The sequence below is a fragment of the Acanthochromis polyacanthus genome, chromosome 9 (assembly GCF_021347895.1).
Source record: "Acanthochromis polyacanthus isolate Apoly-LR-REF ecotype Palm Island chromosome 9, KAUST_Apoly_ChrSc, whole genome shotgun sequence".
NCBI classification, from domain to species: domain Eukaryota; kingdom Metazoa; phylum Chordata; class Actinopteri; family Pomacentridae; genus Acanthochromis; species Acanthochromis polyacanthus.
This window is the reverse complement of record NC_067121.1, coordinates 23291987-23311103: the sequence shown is the minus strand read 5'-3', so window position 1 is coordinate 23311103 and position 19117 is coordinate 23291987. Positions and strand designations below refer to the sequence as shown.

Genomic DNA, 19117 nt, shown 5'->3' with positions numbered 1-19117 from the left:
TATATTCATACTGCAGATAATGCACTTTTACTGTTTTTATTCTTGCACTTCTGGTTATTTGCTCGAATGCATTTTGTTGGCTTAGCACTTGTACTCTGTGCAATGACAGTAAAGTTGAATCTAGTCTAATCTTTGTACTTATGATGATGATTAGAAGCAGAAATTAAAGTTATGACAGCAAAAGTCAGAATGAATGTTTTTTTTTTTTTTACTTTTTTGTCGTTATTTGGAGTCAAGGTAAACATTAACAGCATTTACTTCATCAGATGTGATCATTTGCTATATTTCTTAGATTTGTCTTTTAGTTATTAACTAATAATCCAACCTGAAAATTAGTTTGAGGGTCACTTTGGGCCCTGAAAACTTCAGATTGGCATTTTAGACCAAATAATTTATTATTAATTGATCAAACAGAGGCATTAACACTGGATCTCTGACTTCACAGTGCTGAACATGAAGAGTTTAAAGCTGAGTGAGGAACTTAGTTTTCTGTCTTTTCCATCTGAATGTTGAACTTAATTTGATTCGACGGGTTTCGTACTGTATTACTGCAAAATGTGACTATTTTTGTTGTTGTTTCTTGTATTCATGTTGCATTTTAAAGCGCCATAGCTACAGAAATCTTCATTTCAACTGAAAACCGGGAGTGTTTTTAACATAAAGAAGTTTAATGGAAAGTTAACACACTTTTACACTCCAAAATAAAGACTAAAAATCCGTTAATCCTACAAAAAATGAGGCACACTTGATAATATACAGCTGAATCAACGTTTTCTGACAGTCTGTCTGTATAAATCAATAATCTGTGCTCACATTTAACTTATGCGTCTCTGTAATGACAACGCTCCTGGTTTAACAAGCTTAAACACACCGTGCGTCATCATAACGCAAAATTATTGCAACATAACGTTTAGAACAAATTTTGGCAGAGGGGAGGACGGCCTTCCCACACAGGACGGTGCTTGTGTTTCGTAAAGACAGCAAGGTGTGGTTTCTATCCAAAAGCAGCCAGCTTCCGTCTATTCACAGTAGACCATTATCTGCGCAACAGGAGACGACGGGGCGGGGAGAGACGCACGGTCTGCCCGCGGTCTGGACAGCAACTCGGCGACTAAATTCAACACAGAAACTTTGCTGAAACACTACAGAGACAGCAAACATGAGTCTGTACGGCTCCACTTCCAAACTGGCCACGATGGGCCAGAGGAGCAACTCGCGTCCGGATTTGTCAAGTTTCAGAAACGACGTGTTCGTCGGTGGAAACGGCTTCCAGGGAGATTACCCAGCAGGAGACGGATACACCTACAGCTACACCAGGACCTCGGTGCACGGAGGTGGTCCAGGACAGAGGGTGCAAGTCAGCATGGGTGGGGGTCCAGGTGGAGGAATGAGGTAAGAGTCTTTGGATCACCTGTTGCCATTTGAGGGAAAGTTGATCATTTACGCGCGTCCAAAAACAAGACCAGAAATGACATTACCTTGTGAAAAATGATTAAATATAAAGCCTAAATTGTGAGATCTTCTGAGGCCATGAAGTGTTTATAATTTACGCCACAAAAGAGTTAAAATGTCACCGAGCAGGCTCCAATAACGTTGCAGGTTCACCTTTGGATAGCAGTGCCACACACACTAAGGGCGCAGATTGCAGTCTGTTGTTGGCCTCCCTGGGTTTCGTCAGTCCAAAGGAATCTCAGGGCTTGACCTGCTTTTCTGAAAGACTCGTTTTGTGATTTGTTTTAATAAAAAGTGTTTCCAAGTAATCACTCCTCATCTGTTGCCTAATATTATGAGACACATTATTGAGTGATCCTTTCACACCCTCCAGTTATTCATTACGTCTGTGTCTGTGCCAGAGGTTGTCAGGATGTTTCCTTTTTCTCAGGATGCTGAACTCATGGCTTCAAAGTAAAAAATGAGACATGCGTTACGTCAATGTTGGAGTTGATGTGTGTGTTGTGTGTTGGTGACCCTTCAGTGACCCACAGTCAAACCTTTAAAAACACAGAATGAGTGTGTTTTGAATTAAAATGCAAGTCTCTGATATTTTCTGTTTCAATTTTAGTGATCACTTACAAGGATTTCACAACTGAGTGATCTATTAACTGTATATAAACTAAAATTAAAGCCTGAACAATCGAAAGCTGCTTTTGACTTTGCATTTTCTGTCGACTTTATTGAACAGTTTCCTTAAAATGTTTAACCATACGAAATTGCCGATGCATTTATATAGAGGTTAATTCAGTTTTCCTTATTTTTTGGAGTAATACATTGGTTTTTCATTTCCATGTGTAGCGTACAAGCCATTCAGCAGAAAGCTGCAGTCCTGACCAACCAATGTCAGGATTTCCTTCAGAGAGCAAAGATGATCATCCAGCGTGTAAGTGTTGCACATTTAATACACTGGACATAACTGATCCTATTTGTTTGTTTTAATCTTTAGCTGTAGACAAATAATGATGAGAATAATAAGAAAAGCCTGATTAACTTGGCTGTGAGGTGACAATATCACAGATTACTTTAAGCTGATTTGAGAGCTGAGCGAAATACAAATTTGAAGTCATCAGTGTCTTTTCTTTGTGATTTTATAGGGGGGTCCGGCTGCGGAAGCGGACAAGTGTTTGGTCATGGCTGCAGAGTGCATGGAGCAGATGAGTACCTGCGGCAGAGACCTGCAGCAAATGCGTATTCCCAGTGATATTTTCAGAAAGTAAGAGCAAATACAGTGTGTGTGACTTTGCAAATCGCATGTGTGTGTGTGTGATATTTGCATTTGTGTTCAGCCAGGACTGTGGGCACACTCCTGAGTGATCCTTCCTGCAGCTTAGCAGGTGTAGGCAGTGCTGAATTCAAAACAGTGCATGAATTGGCAGAGTAAAAACTGAATTGCATTTTGTAGCTGAAGCGAACCAGACACAGACAAAGTTCAGTGCCTTCTGCATGTGGTTCGGTGTATCTATCCATGTGTGCTCTTTGAAGTAGTGCGACCAGCGTTCCCTGAAAAGGCTCACAAAGTATTTTTCTTTCCTTTTTTGTACAACTCTGCAGTCTAGAACAGTTCCAGCACATGCACGGAGGGCTCCAACAGCAGCTTGTCGGTGCTACGACTATAAGACGGAACAGAGGCAGCGTGGGCTCCCAGGAGGGGGGGAGAATCTTTAATGATGCCATAGCTTGGATTGCCCAACAGAAGGTGAGCTTTGTATACCTTAGGGACATAAAAAGAACTGGAATAAAAAGACACAATAAATATGTACTCAGTGTGACTGTGAGAATCTGTTTTTTTTTTTAATCAAGACACATCACAAGATTGTAAATATATGTAGAGACATGTCAAATAACCAAATGGATAAATTGTGTTTTTACAATTGGAATGCTTCCAACGAACTTCCTAAAATTTAATTTGTACCTACATCCGTATCCTAATCTGATGCATTCAGAGACAACATCACCCGCAGGTGTGTGGTAAAACTTGGATGCTATGCAGAGTCATTTTAATCTCATTTGTCTCATCTGGTTGTGGAGTTGCACCTACATGTGTGTGCTTGCCTGTGCGGTTGCATTAGTGTGCGCTCTTGTCTCATGCAAAGGGAGGCAGGGATGAACTTACCCTATCACTTATTCTGACCTCCCGTAACTGAAACCATCTGGACACGCTGCCAAAACCTGATCCATGAGTGAAAGAGGCTGAGAGGGGTGCAGAGGGATTGAAACAAAGGAGAGGAGAGAGCAGTGCCATTTGAGAAAGAGATAGAGAGAGGAAAGAAATAGAGCAGGGAACGAGGGAGGCAGCAGTGACGGGAAAGAAGCTGTGGAACCAAAAAAAAAAAGAGAAAAGAAGAAGTAAAGGAGTGTGAAATCTGACACTCACTACTGAGTCAGTTGTTATGGGACAGGGCAGTTCAGCTGAACTCTAGCATGGCTGTGGGAAAACGCCCTTCTACTCTCTTACTTCACAACCCTCCCATCCCACTAAAAACACACCCTGTCAGTCTGTCACCACTTTCAGCCTCACCCTCTATATATTAGCCTTCATTTTCACCCTCCATGTTGTCACATGGCTTCACACATTTTCTGTCTCAGTTTTTGTACTTTAGATATTGTCTATTGTCCGAAAAAAGTAGATCCAAATCACCTCTGAAACTGCCACTTTTACCCAGCATTTCTTTGTGCTGCTTGCCATTCTTTCAGGCATTGTGTTGACATTATAATACATGACTTTGTTGATCTTTCCCAGTTAGATATTAGCCATATTGCTGACAGTTGGGCTTGTCGTTTGTAGCTTCAGTCAAGTATTCTTGTAGAAAAAGGGAGTGGCGAGAGAACAAAGGCCTTGGGAGAGAAGAGAGAAAAAAAAATGCAAGTGAAGAACATGAAGAACAGGGGCTGGCTGAGGTTGCTTTACTGGCAGAGCTCCTATCTAAGCTAAGAGCCGAGCACAAGGGGGGAATAGTTGGAATAGTTTCCTGCTTAACAATGGACCTGATGATTATATGCTGACACCTAGAGGTCAAAGAGGAAAAAGACAGAGATTTGAGGCCAGGGACTGAAAAGAAGGGAGTGTATGTTTAAAGTATTATACTTACTGAGTATAGTCTAATATTCTGTGTTTTTTAAAATTTCAACCAGTTCTATATATAGGCCAAAACAATGATTTCACTTGTTAGTATTGCCTGTGTATCCAAAAGCTTGTCTAGCTTATTCTTCTGTGCCATAAACCTCCATTACTGCAGCTTAAGTGATTGCTGTTCTCAATAGAAATGAATAGGCTTAAGGTAGAGTGCTATAGTCAGGGGCTCATAAAGCATTCATGCATTGTTGGTTTTGGTCTTTTCATTATATATATTTTATGAGCCTTGCTGTTTATCATTTCTATGTATACAGACTATGTGCTACTTAATATATTTTTAAATAGTAACACATTATAAAAATGTAATATTTTCCCTAAATTGAAGTCGCCTTTGACGTTGCAGTTGTGTTCAGCAGTCATTGTGTTTCAGTAGGTGACTAATTACCGTTCTGTATCCTACAGCGCATGATTGAAACGGCTCCATGGGGAGATGACTCAGCCACCATAGAAAAGCAAATTCTAAGCCACAACAAACTCCACAGCTCAATCCAAAGGAGCGCAGAAGTAGACCGAGCCAGAGATGACCTGGTGAGTTTTCTGCCTTCTTTCACTTTTACTTGGGGCTGTTCTAGCGAAGCGGTAAATTTGTGAGGAGCCTTATTGTCTGTGTACAAAAGCTTCACATTCTGTAATCTTTCCCCAAACTGAGCACAAACAAAATCTCTTTTATAGGCTGCAAGGTTTGACAAGTACAACCTCTCCATGCTGGACCAAGAATGGGACAGTCTGCAGGTAAAACCATGCACTGGTATAAAAAATATTTGTAAAAATCAGTGTCTTTCTTTATTATCAGTATTGTTGCTTTGCATCGCATTCATAGGTTTTCCTTGTGTCTGTTTTAGAAAATGTCCCACAGCCGAGTGAGCCAGCTACGAGACCTTCAGAGCATCATTGAAGAGATCTCCCGAGAGATCATGTGGGTGAATGAGAAGGAAGAGGAAGAGCTTGTGTTTGACTGGGGAGACAAGAACATTGACCAGTACATCCCCAAGAAGCAAGAGAGCTACTCTGTATGAATCCCTGTCGAAGCTCATTTTATTTCACATTAACCCTCTGAACCCTAAAAACCAATAGGCTGGTTTAAAAAGCATGTTAGCTGAAAAAACAAAACTAATAATTACACCAATCAGAGTTAGAAACTGTAGAAGCTTTCAGATTGGCAACCTTTTGACAGTGCTTGAACTACTCATCTGTGTTGCACCTTCCTGTGGAAAATAACAAAATCTAAGCTTTAATCCAAATTTTTTTATCAAAATTCCTTTATTCTATATATCCGATTTAAAAAATATATCCAAAAATATGCCAGATTCTGTTAAAAAAATGGAGAATTCTGTGCTCCTATGCTTTGCTGACAGGCTGAACTGCAGGCAGTGTTCACACAGAGCAGATACGGGACACATATCTAAGGAACACCATTTTTTTCAGTATTAGTTATGCTGTGTATACTTGATAAAATATTGTATATGTTGATTCCATGTTTTAAAAAGTCTCTGTACTTCTGTTTTCATAGAGGTGTTGTACTTTACAAATGTGGCAGGAGCAAAAATGTACTATAAATTCAGGCGTTTCAGAGGGTTAATGTGTGTTTGCTTTCTGAGTCCGCACTGGAGACTTTTGGGATTTTAACTTTCTGTAATTATTTTTGTCTGACAGAGGCTGATGAGGGACCTGGAGGAGAAGGAGAAGGACCTGAACAAGCTGAAGGTGAAAACAGACATGCTCCTGAGCAGCAACCATCCTGCCTCAGATAAGATTGAAGTAAGTTTTTCCACTTTTCCCATCTCAAGCAGCACTTTATGGAGTGTTTTGGTACTGATGAGTGTGTGTTCGCCCTCAGGCCTACATGGACACCTTACAGACCCAGTGGAGCTGGCTTCTTCAGATCACCAAGTGTATCCACGTCCATTTGAAGGAGAATGCCGCCTACAGCCAAGTAAGTGATCGGGCCTGTCTGATGGAAATAGTGCTTCAAATGTTTGCATGTTAACGCTCATCAAAACTCTTCGTATCCAGTTTTTCAAGGAGGCCAATGAGACCTATGCCAAGCTGCAGAAGGAGCATGAGACGATCCGAAGCAAATTCTCCTGCGACAAGAACACTCCACTGGAAAACCTCGCTGAGCTCCTGAAAAACCTGGAGGTATCACTGTACTCTTTTAAGTACAGGACTTGTCTGTATGTGTATTCCTGCAGGTGTGAACAGGGGTGTTGAGATTTTGCGAGTTAGACCAGTTTTTTATGAGGCTAAACGGAATGCTTCTGCCAGTCTGAACCTTAAAAGACTAAAAAGCTGACTTCTGAAAGTTACAGCATACAGCTGCTCAGTAAAAATCCCCTGTCTGTTATTTTTTCACAGCAACAGAAAGAACGTGTTATGGAGAATAAGAGGCAGGTCCAGAGTCTGGTCAGCAAGTCGAAGACCATAGTTCGACTGAAACCTCGCAACCCTGAGGAGAAGAGCAGCAGCCCCGTCATAGTCCAGGCCTTATGTGACTTTAAACAAGACCAGGTGGGATTTATGATCTTTGTCTCCGTCTGTCACACACATGTGCACACATTTAAAGAGTATAAAGTGAAACATTACAAGTGTAACTCAGTGTGTCTTCTGTTTGTATGTTTTTTTTTTGTGTATTTCAGAAAGGCATAATGAAGGGGGATGAAGGCATCCTGAAGGACAACTCACAGCGCAGCAAGTGGCTTGTGACAGGACCTGGAGGTCTTGACATGCTGATTCCCTCCGTGTGTCTGCTCATCCCCCCACCAAACCCGCTCAGCATCGGCCTTGCCAACAAGTAAGAAACATTCAGTGACTGGGAGGACTGCAGATACACCATGGTCTGAGAAAATCCTGCTCAAATGCTGTTAGAACCATTGAAGTCTTGTCAGCTGAAATGCATTTATTTTATTTTTCTACAAAAATGTAACACTGGCATCCAGATACATTATTTAGATACATTGTAGAGTGTATGGGATTCTAACTTCAGAAGTTTAACATTTTCCAGTTAATCTGTAGAGTTTTATAGTCGATATGACTTCTAGGTTCGCAGTTTCTCCTGAGTAGTGACTAATTGTTTGTTCTGTCCTAGAAATGAGCAGTATTATGATGCCATCATGGCCATTTGGAATCAGCTCTACATCAACATCAAGAGTCTCATCTCATGGCAGTATTGCCTCAAAGACATCAATTACATCAACTCCCTCACTCTCAGTATGGTAAGATGTTACAAACAACACAGATCGTGTCTCAGTTTTACTTATAAAATTACTTACTGTTTTTTTAATAACACTAGAGCCTTACCATGTCCATAGATTTTTACTTTCCTCTTGTGTCTTTTGGCTAATCTAATCCATCTCACTTGTCTGACAGCTGTCCAAGATGCGTCCTGAGGAGTACCGCAGCGTCATCAAAAGACTGGAGACTCACTACCAGGAGTTCCTGCGGACCAGCCAAGGTTCTGAAATGTTCGGGGAAGAGGACAAGAAGGTCATCCAGGGCCACTTTGACAAAGCCCAGACCCACTACGATACACTGATTGTCCAGCTGCCTACTTACAGTAAGTGTAAAATGCTACACATATTCTTTTAAAACTATTCTAGTTGTTGCCTATCAGATCCAGCATGCTAGAACAGCTGGCTTTGACCTGCTGAGCTGAACGGTAAGCATACATTAATTATGAATATGCTGCACTCTGCTAAATTGACTTTTGTAAATGAGAATCCAGCTTATTTCTTCAGTGGTCTCACTGTGCAGTCAGTCTGCACGATCTCAAATTTTAAGATGTCTGTCTTGCAAACATGTAGATGTTGAAACCATAGATTGGCCTTTACATTAATTATTTTGTATTACGAACCCTTGCTTAGTGTTTCAGTTTTCTCACACAAAAAAAGGACAAAAATGATACTTTACACTTTAACTAAACCCCAAACACCTCCAAAAATGTTTATATACCAATCATAAATGTTGCTTAGTATGTCTACACGAGCTATCTACAAAGTTTGCAAGAATAGTGCTATTGTTTTCCATCAATAAATTCTATTTTCCTGTGTTTCCACCAGCCAGCAAAGGGGAGGAAGGGACGAAGGCTGAAACCCAGAAACAGGACACCAGCAAAACTTCCAAAATCACCAAGACCACTGTCACCAAAGTCACCAGCCAGGCTCCACAATCCACCTCTACCCTCAGCCTTACACTGCTCAGCAGTCTGCAGGAGCTGAGACGCAAGCTGGAGATGGCCGAATCTGGCCTCACCAGACATCTGCACATTCCCCTGGGAGACAACAGTGTGCACGAGTGCTCGGTGAACATTCAGAAGCTGCAGGTATGTAAGCTGTTATTTGTTTGTGAAAAAATATGCTTGCAAATGTTAAACATATGTACATTTTATCGCAACGAAATTGCTAATTAATTTTTTCAAGGGTTCTTTGTAAAATAAATCAATAAATAAAACTTTCCTGATTTGGCTTTATTCAGCTAAATGTCACATCCTTTTGATTTCCAGAATGTGCACCAAGATCTGGACTCCATTCATGATGACTACCTGCGTCTAAGAGAAAGAATCATAAAGCAGCTGGAAGGGATACCTGCTGACTCCGAACAAGCCAAATTCCTCCGCTCCGAACTGGAAATCATCAACCAAAAACTGGGAGGCCTGCAGGGTCTCTACTCAGCTTACATTCAGAGGTATTTTATTTTAGGCTCTTTGCACCACCTTTTTATTTATTCTGCCATGATCTTGGAGCAGACGTAAATTCTGGGAACAGACCTTGAAGCCACATCCAACTGTACTGATCATTTATTGTCACGACTTTGTGTTTGCAACAGACTGTCAGCAATCAAGGCCTTGCTTCAAAGCCTCCTCCAGGCTGAGGATCTGATCAAAGCTCATGAGGCCCGGCTGACCGAGAAGGAGACCAGCTCTCTGGACCTCCGTGAAATTGAAAACTATCGGACCACCCTAAAGGTTTGACACACTTTCAATTTTTGTTATGAGCTGTCATTACTTGCCTTCCTGTTTTAAAAGCTGACACAAAATATAGTCTTTTTTTCTGAGCTTTTATTTGCATCTCACAGTTTTTATGTCTATTGAACATTTTCTAGCTACACTTTGTTATCATCCCAAAAACTCACATTAAACTTTTTGGTATCAGTTGCTAACTTAAGCACTGTACTTGAGAACACATTTGAGATACGTTACTTAAGTATTTTCCATTTTATTCTACTTTATATTTGTAATCCAGTTCAATTCAGACAGAAATATTGTACTTTCTACTCCTAATTCAACAGCTGGTTACTCTGGTATTTTGCAGATTACAGTTTTACATGCAAAACCTACGATGAGCCTGTTAGCTATGATGCACCAAAGTACATTGAGCATGTTTATTTTGCTAATAATAATAATTATTATTTCTTTTTTAAGTAACGTTATTAATGCAGTACTTTAAGCTCCAAATGTCTGATTTGATTGAAGCTTGTTTTTTATCATAAATTATGGATATTTAAAATGGTATGGGGAAATTTCAGTTTGTTATATGTATAAATATCAGCAGAGATTTTTTTATGTGTGTGTAAATTACTGGTCAACACAAATTCAGCCTGTTTTTACACACTGAAATTTGAGGCTCTGTTTGATCAGCAATGTCTCAGGGAGACTTAAAAATAGAAGCCTAAAAACTTTACAGGCATTTCTCGTTGTGCCAAGGACTCAGAATCTAAAGCACTGGACAAGAAAAAGAAAGGAAGTGGAAGCCTTCATGAAAAATCCCATCTTTGAGTTAACTATTGATATTTTCTAAACCACCTGTAGATGCATGTCACAATAATACAAAAAACATATATAATACTTTTTAATGTAAGACACCTGGTCACAAAAAAATGAGGGGAAAAGTAAATTTTGTTTAACCTTAATTAAAGATAGAGCAGGTTTGACAAATTGGACTACAAAAGCTAAAATGTTTCTAGATATGCTAGACAATCTCAATTTTCAATGCACAAATAAACATGCTAAAAGTGGATTGATGTGCAATTTTTTAGAGTAATTGATGTATCAAGCTAAAATTTCACAAAAAACTTAAATACCCATGTTTTATGCTATATCATTTCCAGGCAAATAAGCAGAAATTTAATGGCCACGATAAAGACAATTAAAGATTATTTCGATAAGCAGTTGGTGTTTGTGATTGAAATAAGAAGTTACAAAATTCTGATCTGAATTAATTGCAGATCTATTTCAAACATAGATTCTTGGTCAATCCAAAAATCATATAATGCCTATATTGTCACAGTGATCATCACTACTTGCAAGTAAGATTTGTGATTGATCTTTATTTTTGATTCCATTTAAAAGCAAATGAAGAATGAGCTGGAGCAAAAAAGGGACCTGCTGACATCTATGGAGTCTGACCTGGCTAAAGCGGCACACTGGAACGGTCAAATCTCTGAGTCCTTCCACAAGTGTGACGTAGATTTGTCCAAGTACTCAGACCTGGTGGGCCAGATGTCTGACCGCTGGCGTCGCATCCAGACACAGATTGATAGCAGGTATCGTAGGATGATCTGTACACGTAGGCACATTTCTTCCTTACCTACGAATATTTGTCCATATCCGCTGTTTGTCATTGCTGGTAACAACACTAAAAATACCCTTTCATCCCTTCCTCTTCCTCTCACTCTTTCCTCCTCAGAGTGTGGGACCTGGAGAAGCAGGAGAAACAGCTACAACATTATCAGCAGAGCAGCACTTCCCTGGATCAGTGGATAGACAATGCCAGGAAGCGCCAGGACACCCTTCAGGCGGTGAAGCTCAACGACATCCAGACTCTAATGGACCACCTCAACCAGCAGAAGGCATGCCCTTCCATATTTACACCAACATGTTCTTAGCAGACTCCTTTGGTTTGGAATTAGAAATAGCCACCATTTACTGTGTGGATTTTATACATTTTACAGCAACAGATGTAGAAAGTGTTGCAAAACATCAGCTGTTCCTCAAATGATCGATAAAAGTCAGATGAAAAAAGCTCACGCGGACAGCTTATAATGCCATTAGAAATTGTGTCTAATAAACCAGTGGATGTTCCAGAAGCAGCACAGACTGATGCCAGATTAAATCAGAGGATTTAATTACCTCTTTTCTTTGTATTGCACAGGCGCTGCACACTGAAATTAAAGGAAGGAAGGAGAAAGTAGAAGATGTGCAGAAGAACGCAGACACCTGTGCCTCCTCTATCAAGGTTGGTTGTCAGTTACTGTGCTCTGTTACAGTTCTACATCCTGCTGAGCTGCCACATGCAAATATGGCACAAATGATCATTTTGTGTTGTGTGTTTGCAGGACTACGAGCTGCAGCTGGCCTCCTACAGTTCAGGCCTGGAAACTCTGCTCAATGTTCCTATCAAGAGGACTATGCTGCAGTCCCCTGCTTCTGTGGTCAGGCAAGAGGTATGAGCACTTTCCATTTTTTTAAGTCACTCTGATCCAATTTTCATCCACAGTTGTTATTATTATACATTTGGCACATCCTTTCTTAATTATTCGGCATTTATTAAGCTCTCTGTTAGATAATGGTTATATCCTTTGTGGGATCAGCTAATGTTACACCCCCAAGGTTAATCCCTTAATTCCATTTGCCCTTTAGAGATGGAACTGCTCAACATCAGTAATCATAACCATTAATTTTATCTCCATCAGGCGTCTGACCTCCAGACCCGTTACATCGAGCTGCTTACCCGCTCTAGTGACTACTACAAGTTCCTAGGGGAGTTGCTGAAGAACATGGAAGAGCTAAAGGTAAGTATTACATGTATGTAATGCGAGTTAAGAGAACATTGTTTCTGTAAGTCAAAAATGTTGCTATATATGATGATAATATAAGTAAGAATAAATAATATCAGAGATGAAGGATTATTGAACAAATAGGTTGTTGGAACTGACTGGCACTCTTTCTGTTTTTGTCGTTGTTCTCCTCAGATAAGAAACACTAAGATAGAATTGCTGGAGGAGGAACTGAGGCGTCTGAAGGAGGATCTCCAGGATCGTGGTCAGAAAAACAAATCTCTGGAAGATGCTTTGGCTCGCTACAAATTGGAGCTCACTCAATCACAAGACCAACTCATTTCTATGGAGGAAGTGAAGAGAACCACAGCAATGCAAGCTAGTGCAGCCAAAGAGAGCCTGGATAGCACACACGGCCAGCTTCAAGACCTTAACGACCAGCTGACCCGCATTAAATACCAGGTGGATGAAGAGAAGAGGAAAAGAAGGTTGGCAGAGGAGCGCTACACCAGCCAGCAGGAAGAGTATGAGGCGACTGTTCGCCGCAGACAGAAAGAACTGGAAGAGCTCAACTGGTCCAAGATTGACTTAGAGAAGACCGTGAAGGACAAAGAACGTGAACTGGAAAGGCTGAAGATACAGCTGGACGAGGAGGCGGCACGTCGACGAAATGCTGAATCAGATATCTCAAAGGTAAGAACTCAGTGCACCCAGGAGCTTAGCCAGCTTAAGCAGACATATGAGACAGAGATCCACGTTACCAAGACCACCATCTTGAAGGCCTCGCAGCAGAAAGAAGAGGACGCGGCAGACCTGAGGCTGCAAATTGACAGACTCACTGCTGACAAGAGAGACCTGGAGGAGGAGCTGAGGAGACTGAGGCTGTCCATTTCTCACACAGAAGAGCAGAAAAGCAGAGCAGAGCAGGAGGCCAACCAGCAGAGGGCCTCAGTGGCACAAGAGACGAGGATGCGCAGTGAGCTGGAAGTGCAGCTGAGAACACTCACACACCAGAGAGAAGACTATGAGCTTAAATTAAAGGAAGCCACTAAAAGCAATCAGGATAAGTCCAAGCAGATCAGCACGCTGACATTTAACCTGGAGGAAGAAGACAAGAAGAGGAGATCTCTGGAACTGGAAATTAGTCACCTGAAAAAAGCTGAAGCAGAGCTGAAGACAAAGAACGCCTCTTATCTGGAGGCTATCAACAAGCTCAAAGTGTCTGAGCAGGAGGTCCGTATTACCCGAGTGGAGCTGGAGAAGCAGGCCAGTGAGAAAACTAAGGCTGAGCAGAGTTCTGCCAGACTGCAGAGTCGTATCCGGGAACTTCAGTCCTCTCTGGATGGGGTTGAAGCTGAGTTGGAAAAACAAAAGAAATCGACTCAAGAGGAGTTCACTCGTAGAAAGCGAATGGAGGCTGAGTTGGAGAGGATGAACCATACCTGCAGAGAGCACACCACCACCATTAGCACGCTGAAATCTATTCAGATAGAGGCCTCCAACTCTGGGAGAAAGTATGAGCAGGACCTCAAAGCTCTCCAGGAGGCTCTGGACAAGAGCATGAGGGATCATAAAGTGACCAAAGATGAATTGGCAGCTGTGTCAGCTGAGCTGAAGACGCTGAAGCAGAAGCTCCAGCAGGAACAGACCAGAATTCATGAACTCAACCAACGTAATGAAAGCTTGTACAAGACCATTGAAGAGAAGAGTCGCCAACTTAATGAATACACTACAGAAATTGAAAAGCTGAAGACTCTGACACAGAACCTCACCAAGGAGAGACTGAAGTTAGAAGAGGAGCTGAGAGCAGTTAGACAGGACAGAGATGACTTGAAGCTTAGCAAAGAAGCTATTGATGGAGAAAGTGCCGTTCAGATCTCAGCACTGCATGTCCAGCTTCAAAGTAGCACCAAGAGGACAACGGAGCTCCAGGCTCTCATCACTGACCTGACTAAGGAGAGAGAAAAGCTTAGGCTGGAAATTGACAAAATCCAAAAGCAATCCATTGAGGTATTTTTGATTGCACTGAAGGATCACCTCCGAATAATACAACTAATTTCCCTTGCTGCTTGCATGAATCTTTATATGTGCATTAGGACTCAATCTGATTTTAAAATATCCCTGGTATCTGATGATTTTAGATTGTTTTGCATGTGGTTTATTACTTACAAATGCTTTTGCTGGAATATGCATACCATTTATAATTTTCCATGTGTCACATTATGCCATTGAACTTTAAACATACTACATAACAATCACTTAATTCAACACTACACATACATTTGGAACATGTACTAACATTTTGGAAAATGCATGCACGCATCTCTGTTATTGTAAATTTTAAAACATGTAATCTGATTTCAATTTCATATATATTACAAGCACGTTCAAATCATATTTTTGCCATTTTTTTTACTTATGCTTATGTTTTGTTTTTTTTTAATTTCTCCACAGACATCTATGATGGTGCATGAGTCCCAAAGCCAATACAGTGAGCTGCAGATGGAGAGGGATAGTTTGCGATCCAAGCTTAAACTGCTGGAGCAAGACAAGAACCGTCAGCAGAGGCTCGAAGAGGAGCTCACGCGCATAAAACTCACACTAGAGACTGAGCTTCGCAACAAGCAGCGGCTGCAGGATGAGAAAAATTCCATCTTTAATGAGTTCAACTCTTTGAAGAGCCAGTATGAGCGGAAAGACAGTCAGATTAGGCAGGTTGAGTCAGACAGGGACAAGGCTGATCGGGAGAGGCTCTCCCTGAAGAATGAAATTGAGAGGCTTATGAGGGAGCTGAGAAGTGTTGAAGAGAGGTACAAGAGCCGTCTGTTGACCTCGGAGAAGGAGGCATCCGACTTGGCTCTCAGGAGAGATTTCCTGGAAAGAGAGATACAGAGATTGCAGCAGAGACCTAGCACGCTGACTAGGCAGACGCAGACAGATGAGAAAGTCGTAACAATTGATCCATCAAAGCTCCTTTTTGATGGAGTTCGCCGCAAAGTCACAGCCCACCAGCTTTGTGACTGTGGTATAATCAGCAAAGCTACTCTAGATGACCTCCTAAAGGGAAAAAAGACAGTGGACGAGGTAGCTGCAAACATCCAGGTTAACCTAAAAGGTACTGGCATCATTGCTGGCATGACAACGGGTTCTCAAGGGAAAATGCCATTCACTGAAGCCAAGAACAAGAACCTCCTCAGTCCAGAAAGTGCTCTCATGCTCCTGGAAGCTCAGGCAGCAACGGGCTACATAGTTGACCCTGTCTTTAATGAGAAGATGCCTGTGGATACAGCTTGTTCCAGAGGGATTGTAGACACTGAAGACAGAGACACCTTGGTGAAAGCAGAGGCAGCTAGCACGGGCTTCACAGATCCATACACTGGCAAAGTGTTATCTGTGGGTCAGGCTTGCAAACAAGGCCGCATAGACAAAGATACAGCCATCCGCTTGCTCCAGGCCCAGGAGGCTATTGGAGGCATATTGGACCCTGCTCTGAGTGTGTTCCTTCCCAAAGATCTGGCCTTGAATCGCAATCTCATTGATGAGGAGCTCCACAGGGCTTTGAACAAAAAGCCTGCCTGCTACCTGGATCCAACAACAGGAGAAAAGATAAGTTATAATGACCTTCGGAAAAAGTGCACAGTGGAGCCTGTTTCTGGCTTGCTTCTGGTCCGCGGTCCAGAAAAGCCCATGACAGTGAAGGGTATCCGTGGTGAAGTCTCTGTCACAGATCTCGTCAACTCTGAGCTGCTGGATGAAACTGACTTACAGAAGCTCAGTCAGGGCAAACTCACAAGTAAGGACATTGAAGACAAGCTAAAGACCTATCTCCATGGCTCTACCTGTATTGCAGGTGTCTATGATGAGGTTAATGACAGAATACTGCCTTTTTATCGTGCAATGAAGGAGGGTCTGCTCATGAGAGGAACCACCCTGGAGCTTCTTGAGGCCCAAGCTGCTTCTGGCTTCGTTGTTGATCCAGTCAACAATGTCTTCTTGACAGTGGAGGAAGCTGCAAAGAGAGGCCTGATTGGTCAGGAGTTTAAGGGTAAGCTGTTGTCTGCAGAGAAGGCAGTAACTGGATACAGAGACCCAGAGACAGGAAAGACAATCTCCCTCTTCCAGGCTATTGAGAAAGATCTTATTGAGAAAGGTCATGGAATCCGACTGCTTGAGGCCCAGATTGCCAGTGGAGGGATTATTGACCCTGTTGAGAGCCATCGTATTCATGTCGATGTTGCCTATAGAAAAGGCTATTTTGATAGGGAGATGAATGAGATCTTAACTTATGAAGGAGATGACACAAAAGGGTTCTTTGATCCTAACACCAAGGATAACTTGACATATCTTCAGCTGAAGGACAGGTGCATCACAGATAGCAAAACAGGCCTAATACTCTTGCCACTCAGAGACAAGTCGAAGCCCCAGAAGTCCTCTGAGAGCCGCACCAATGTCCTCCGCAAAAGGCGGGTTGTAATCGTTGACCCTGACACTGGGCTTGAGATGTCAGTGAGGGAGGCCTATCATCGGGAGCTCATTGACTATGACACTTTCCTGGAGTTGTCGGAGCAGGAGTGCGAGTGGGAAGAAATAACCATCAAGGGAGCAGATGGCTCTGCACGTCTGGTGATAGTGGACAGGAAAACTGGAATCCAGTATGACATTCAGGACTGCCTGCAACGTGGCCTCATCGATCAAAAGTCTTTTGATCAGTATCGTGCTGGAACCCTAACCTTGACCCAGTTTGCAGATGAAATTACCAGCAGAACCAGCAGCTCTGAGATGGTCATTGCAGCCAGCAATGTTGATGACATGGTCACCTGCAGCAGCCCCACACAACCGTCCTCTCCTACTGTCCGTAAACGGTTCAACAGCATTTCCATTACAGTGTCTCCCCCAGAGATGTTTGATGACCAGAGCCCCGTGGCAGCCATATTTGACACAGAGACCTTGGAGAAGATTACTATCCCAGAGGGGCTCAGAAGAGGCATAGTTGACACTATTACAGCACAGAGATTGCTGGAGGCCCAGGCATGCACAGGCGGAATCATCAACCCTGCTACTGGCGAGAGGCTGTCCCTGCAGGACGCTGTCCATCAGAGCATCATTGATGACAGCATGGCAAATAAGCTGAAACCTGCCCAGAAAGCTTATGTTGGTTTTGAGGATGTGAAATCAAAAAGAAAGATGTCTGTAGCAGAAGCAGTAAAGGAGGCTTGGCTGCCTTATGAAGCTGGCCAGAGATTTTTGGAGTTTCAGTACCTGACAGGAGGCCTGATAGAGCCTGGCTCCAGTCGGCGCATCTCCATCGAAGAGGCTATCCGCAGAGGTTGGCTAGATGGTCTGGCAGCCCAAAAGCTGCAGGAATCTCGGAACCACCAGAAGAACCTGACCTGTCCCAAGACTAAGCTGAAGATCTCCTACAAAGAAGCCATGGACAGCTGCATGGTGGAGGAAAGCAATGGTATGAAGATGCTGCAGGCCACGTCTATGTCCACAAAGGGCATCAGCAGCCCTTACAACGTCTCTAACCCCGGGTCTCGCTCTGGGTCCAGGGCCGGTTCTCGTGCTGGCTCCAGAAGTGGATCTCGTAGAGGCAGTGTAGATTATTCCTCCACTTACTCCTACACCTCCTTCTCTTCCAGCAGCACCACCTATAGCTCCAACTAATGTTAGATTAGTTGTTACCAGCAGCTTCTGTGCAGTGTGACTACTTTATAACTGTTTGCTTTTCAAAATGTTTTTCTGCTACTTCCAAGATTTGGGATGGTTTATTTGTTTAATTACTTAATCTGATTCTGAATTCATATAAATGTCTTGATGTTTTGCAGTTTTTAATGATTCATTGTGTCTCAATATTAAATGCTGAGTACTATCGATACTATTGTTATAACACACAAATGTTAAATGATTATATTTGTCACAGTTCATTTTAATATATGTTTTTTTAGAATGTTAAATGCCTGTTGACTTCAGTTTCAGCATGGTCTCAGAATTAATTGCGCTTTTTTTGCTATTTTGCTGTTTTTTGTTGTTATATGGTTATCACTGGTTGATTCATGTTTTTTTAAAGAGAACATTTTTTGTTAATTGCAAATTCTGAGGTTTAGCTTAATATGTTTATTTGACAAAGTAACAATCATTTATTCAAATTCCTTGCCATTGAAATGTTACTGTTGAGTGATTAAAAATAAAGTTGTCATAGCAATTTTTATGAGTTTATGTACTCATTCATTCACACCAGCTGTATTGTGCATTAAAGATTAAGTGTCCCCGCTTAAATGTTTATATTGGAATGGATATATAAAGCCTGTATTTTCCAAAACAACATGTTTTTAAATTTAAAAAATAAATGTGTTGCAAGTCAGTAGACCGTAACTGGTACAAGAAGCATTTGTTACAAGACAAGAAAGCTAAATTTGGTTAATTGTAGGATTAAATGTTCATATTAAAACAGACATATAAAACCAATATTTTCCAGAACAATATTTTTTACTGATGGATAAAAGATAAAAAAAACATCTTGCAAGTTAGTAGACAGTAAGTATTGGAAGACAAATAAGGAGCAAGTGTTTTAAGTCAAGTTAACAGTTAGCATAGCAAATCCAAGGAATTGTAAAAGTAATTTGAACAAAAGTTCTGCTAATTATTCACCTAAGAATGTGTAAGTTGACATAGATAATAATATGAACAATTCATGGCATGAAATGTTAATATTTGGAT

The 19117-nt window shown here is 41.7% G+C and overlaps 1 protein-coding gene across 2 annotated transcripts; it reads left to right on the top strand.

Annotated features, from left to right (window-relative positions):
* The first annotated feature begins 960 nt into the window (after window positions 1–960).
* On the top strand, window positions 961–18606 carry dspa (desmoplakin a). 2 transcript variants are annotated; one of them, XM_022216086.2, is made up of 24 exons: window positions 961–1392; window positions 2293–2377; window positions 2589–2707; window positions 3046–3190; window positions 5030–5155; window positions 5300–5359; window positions 5470–5637; window positions 6281–6385; window positions 6465–6560; window positions 6641–6766; window positions 6983–7135; window positions 7264–7418; window positions 7713–7839; window positions 7994–8180; window positions 8683–8945; window positions 9126–9307; window positions 9449–9587; window positions 10971–11164; window positions 11308–11470; window positions 11773–11856; window positions 11957–12064; window positions 12314–12412; window positions 12593–14407; window positions 14852–18606. In XM_022216086.2, the coding sequence occupies exons 1-24, from the start codon at window positions 1160–1162 to the stop codon at window positions 18062–18064; spliced, it is 8145 nt and encodes a 2714-aa protein (XP_022071778.2). In that variant the 5' UTR covers window positions 961–1159; the 3' UTR covers window positions 18065–18606. The 2 variants fall into 2 exon arrangements, with proteins under 2 accessions (XP_022071778.2, XP_022071779.2); XM_022216087.2 differs by having other exon boundaries at window positions 963–1392; window positions 12593–13090.
* The last annotated feature ends 511 nt before the right edge of the window (window positions 18607–19117 follow it).

Bases quoted from the DNA above. Each gene is read 5' to 3' on its own strand.
- dspa (XM_022216086.2), top strand. From the start codon at position 1,160: ATGAGTCTGTACGGCTCCACTTCCAAACTGGCCACGATGGGCCAGAGG. The intron at 1,393-2,292 runs GTAAGAGTCTTT...TTCCATGTGTAG, and splicing joins GGTCCAGGTGGAGGAATGAG to CGTACAAGCCATTCAGCAGA. The intron at 6,561-6,640 runs GTAAGTGATCGG...CTTCGTATCCAG, and splicing joins AGAATGCCGCCTACAGCCAA to TTTTTCAAGGAGGCCAATGA.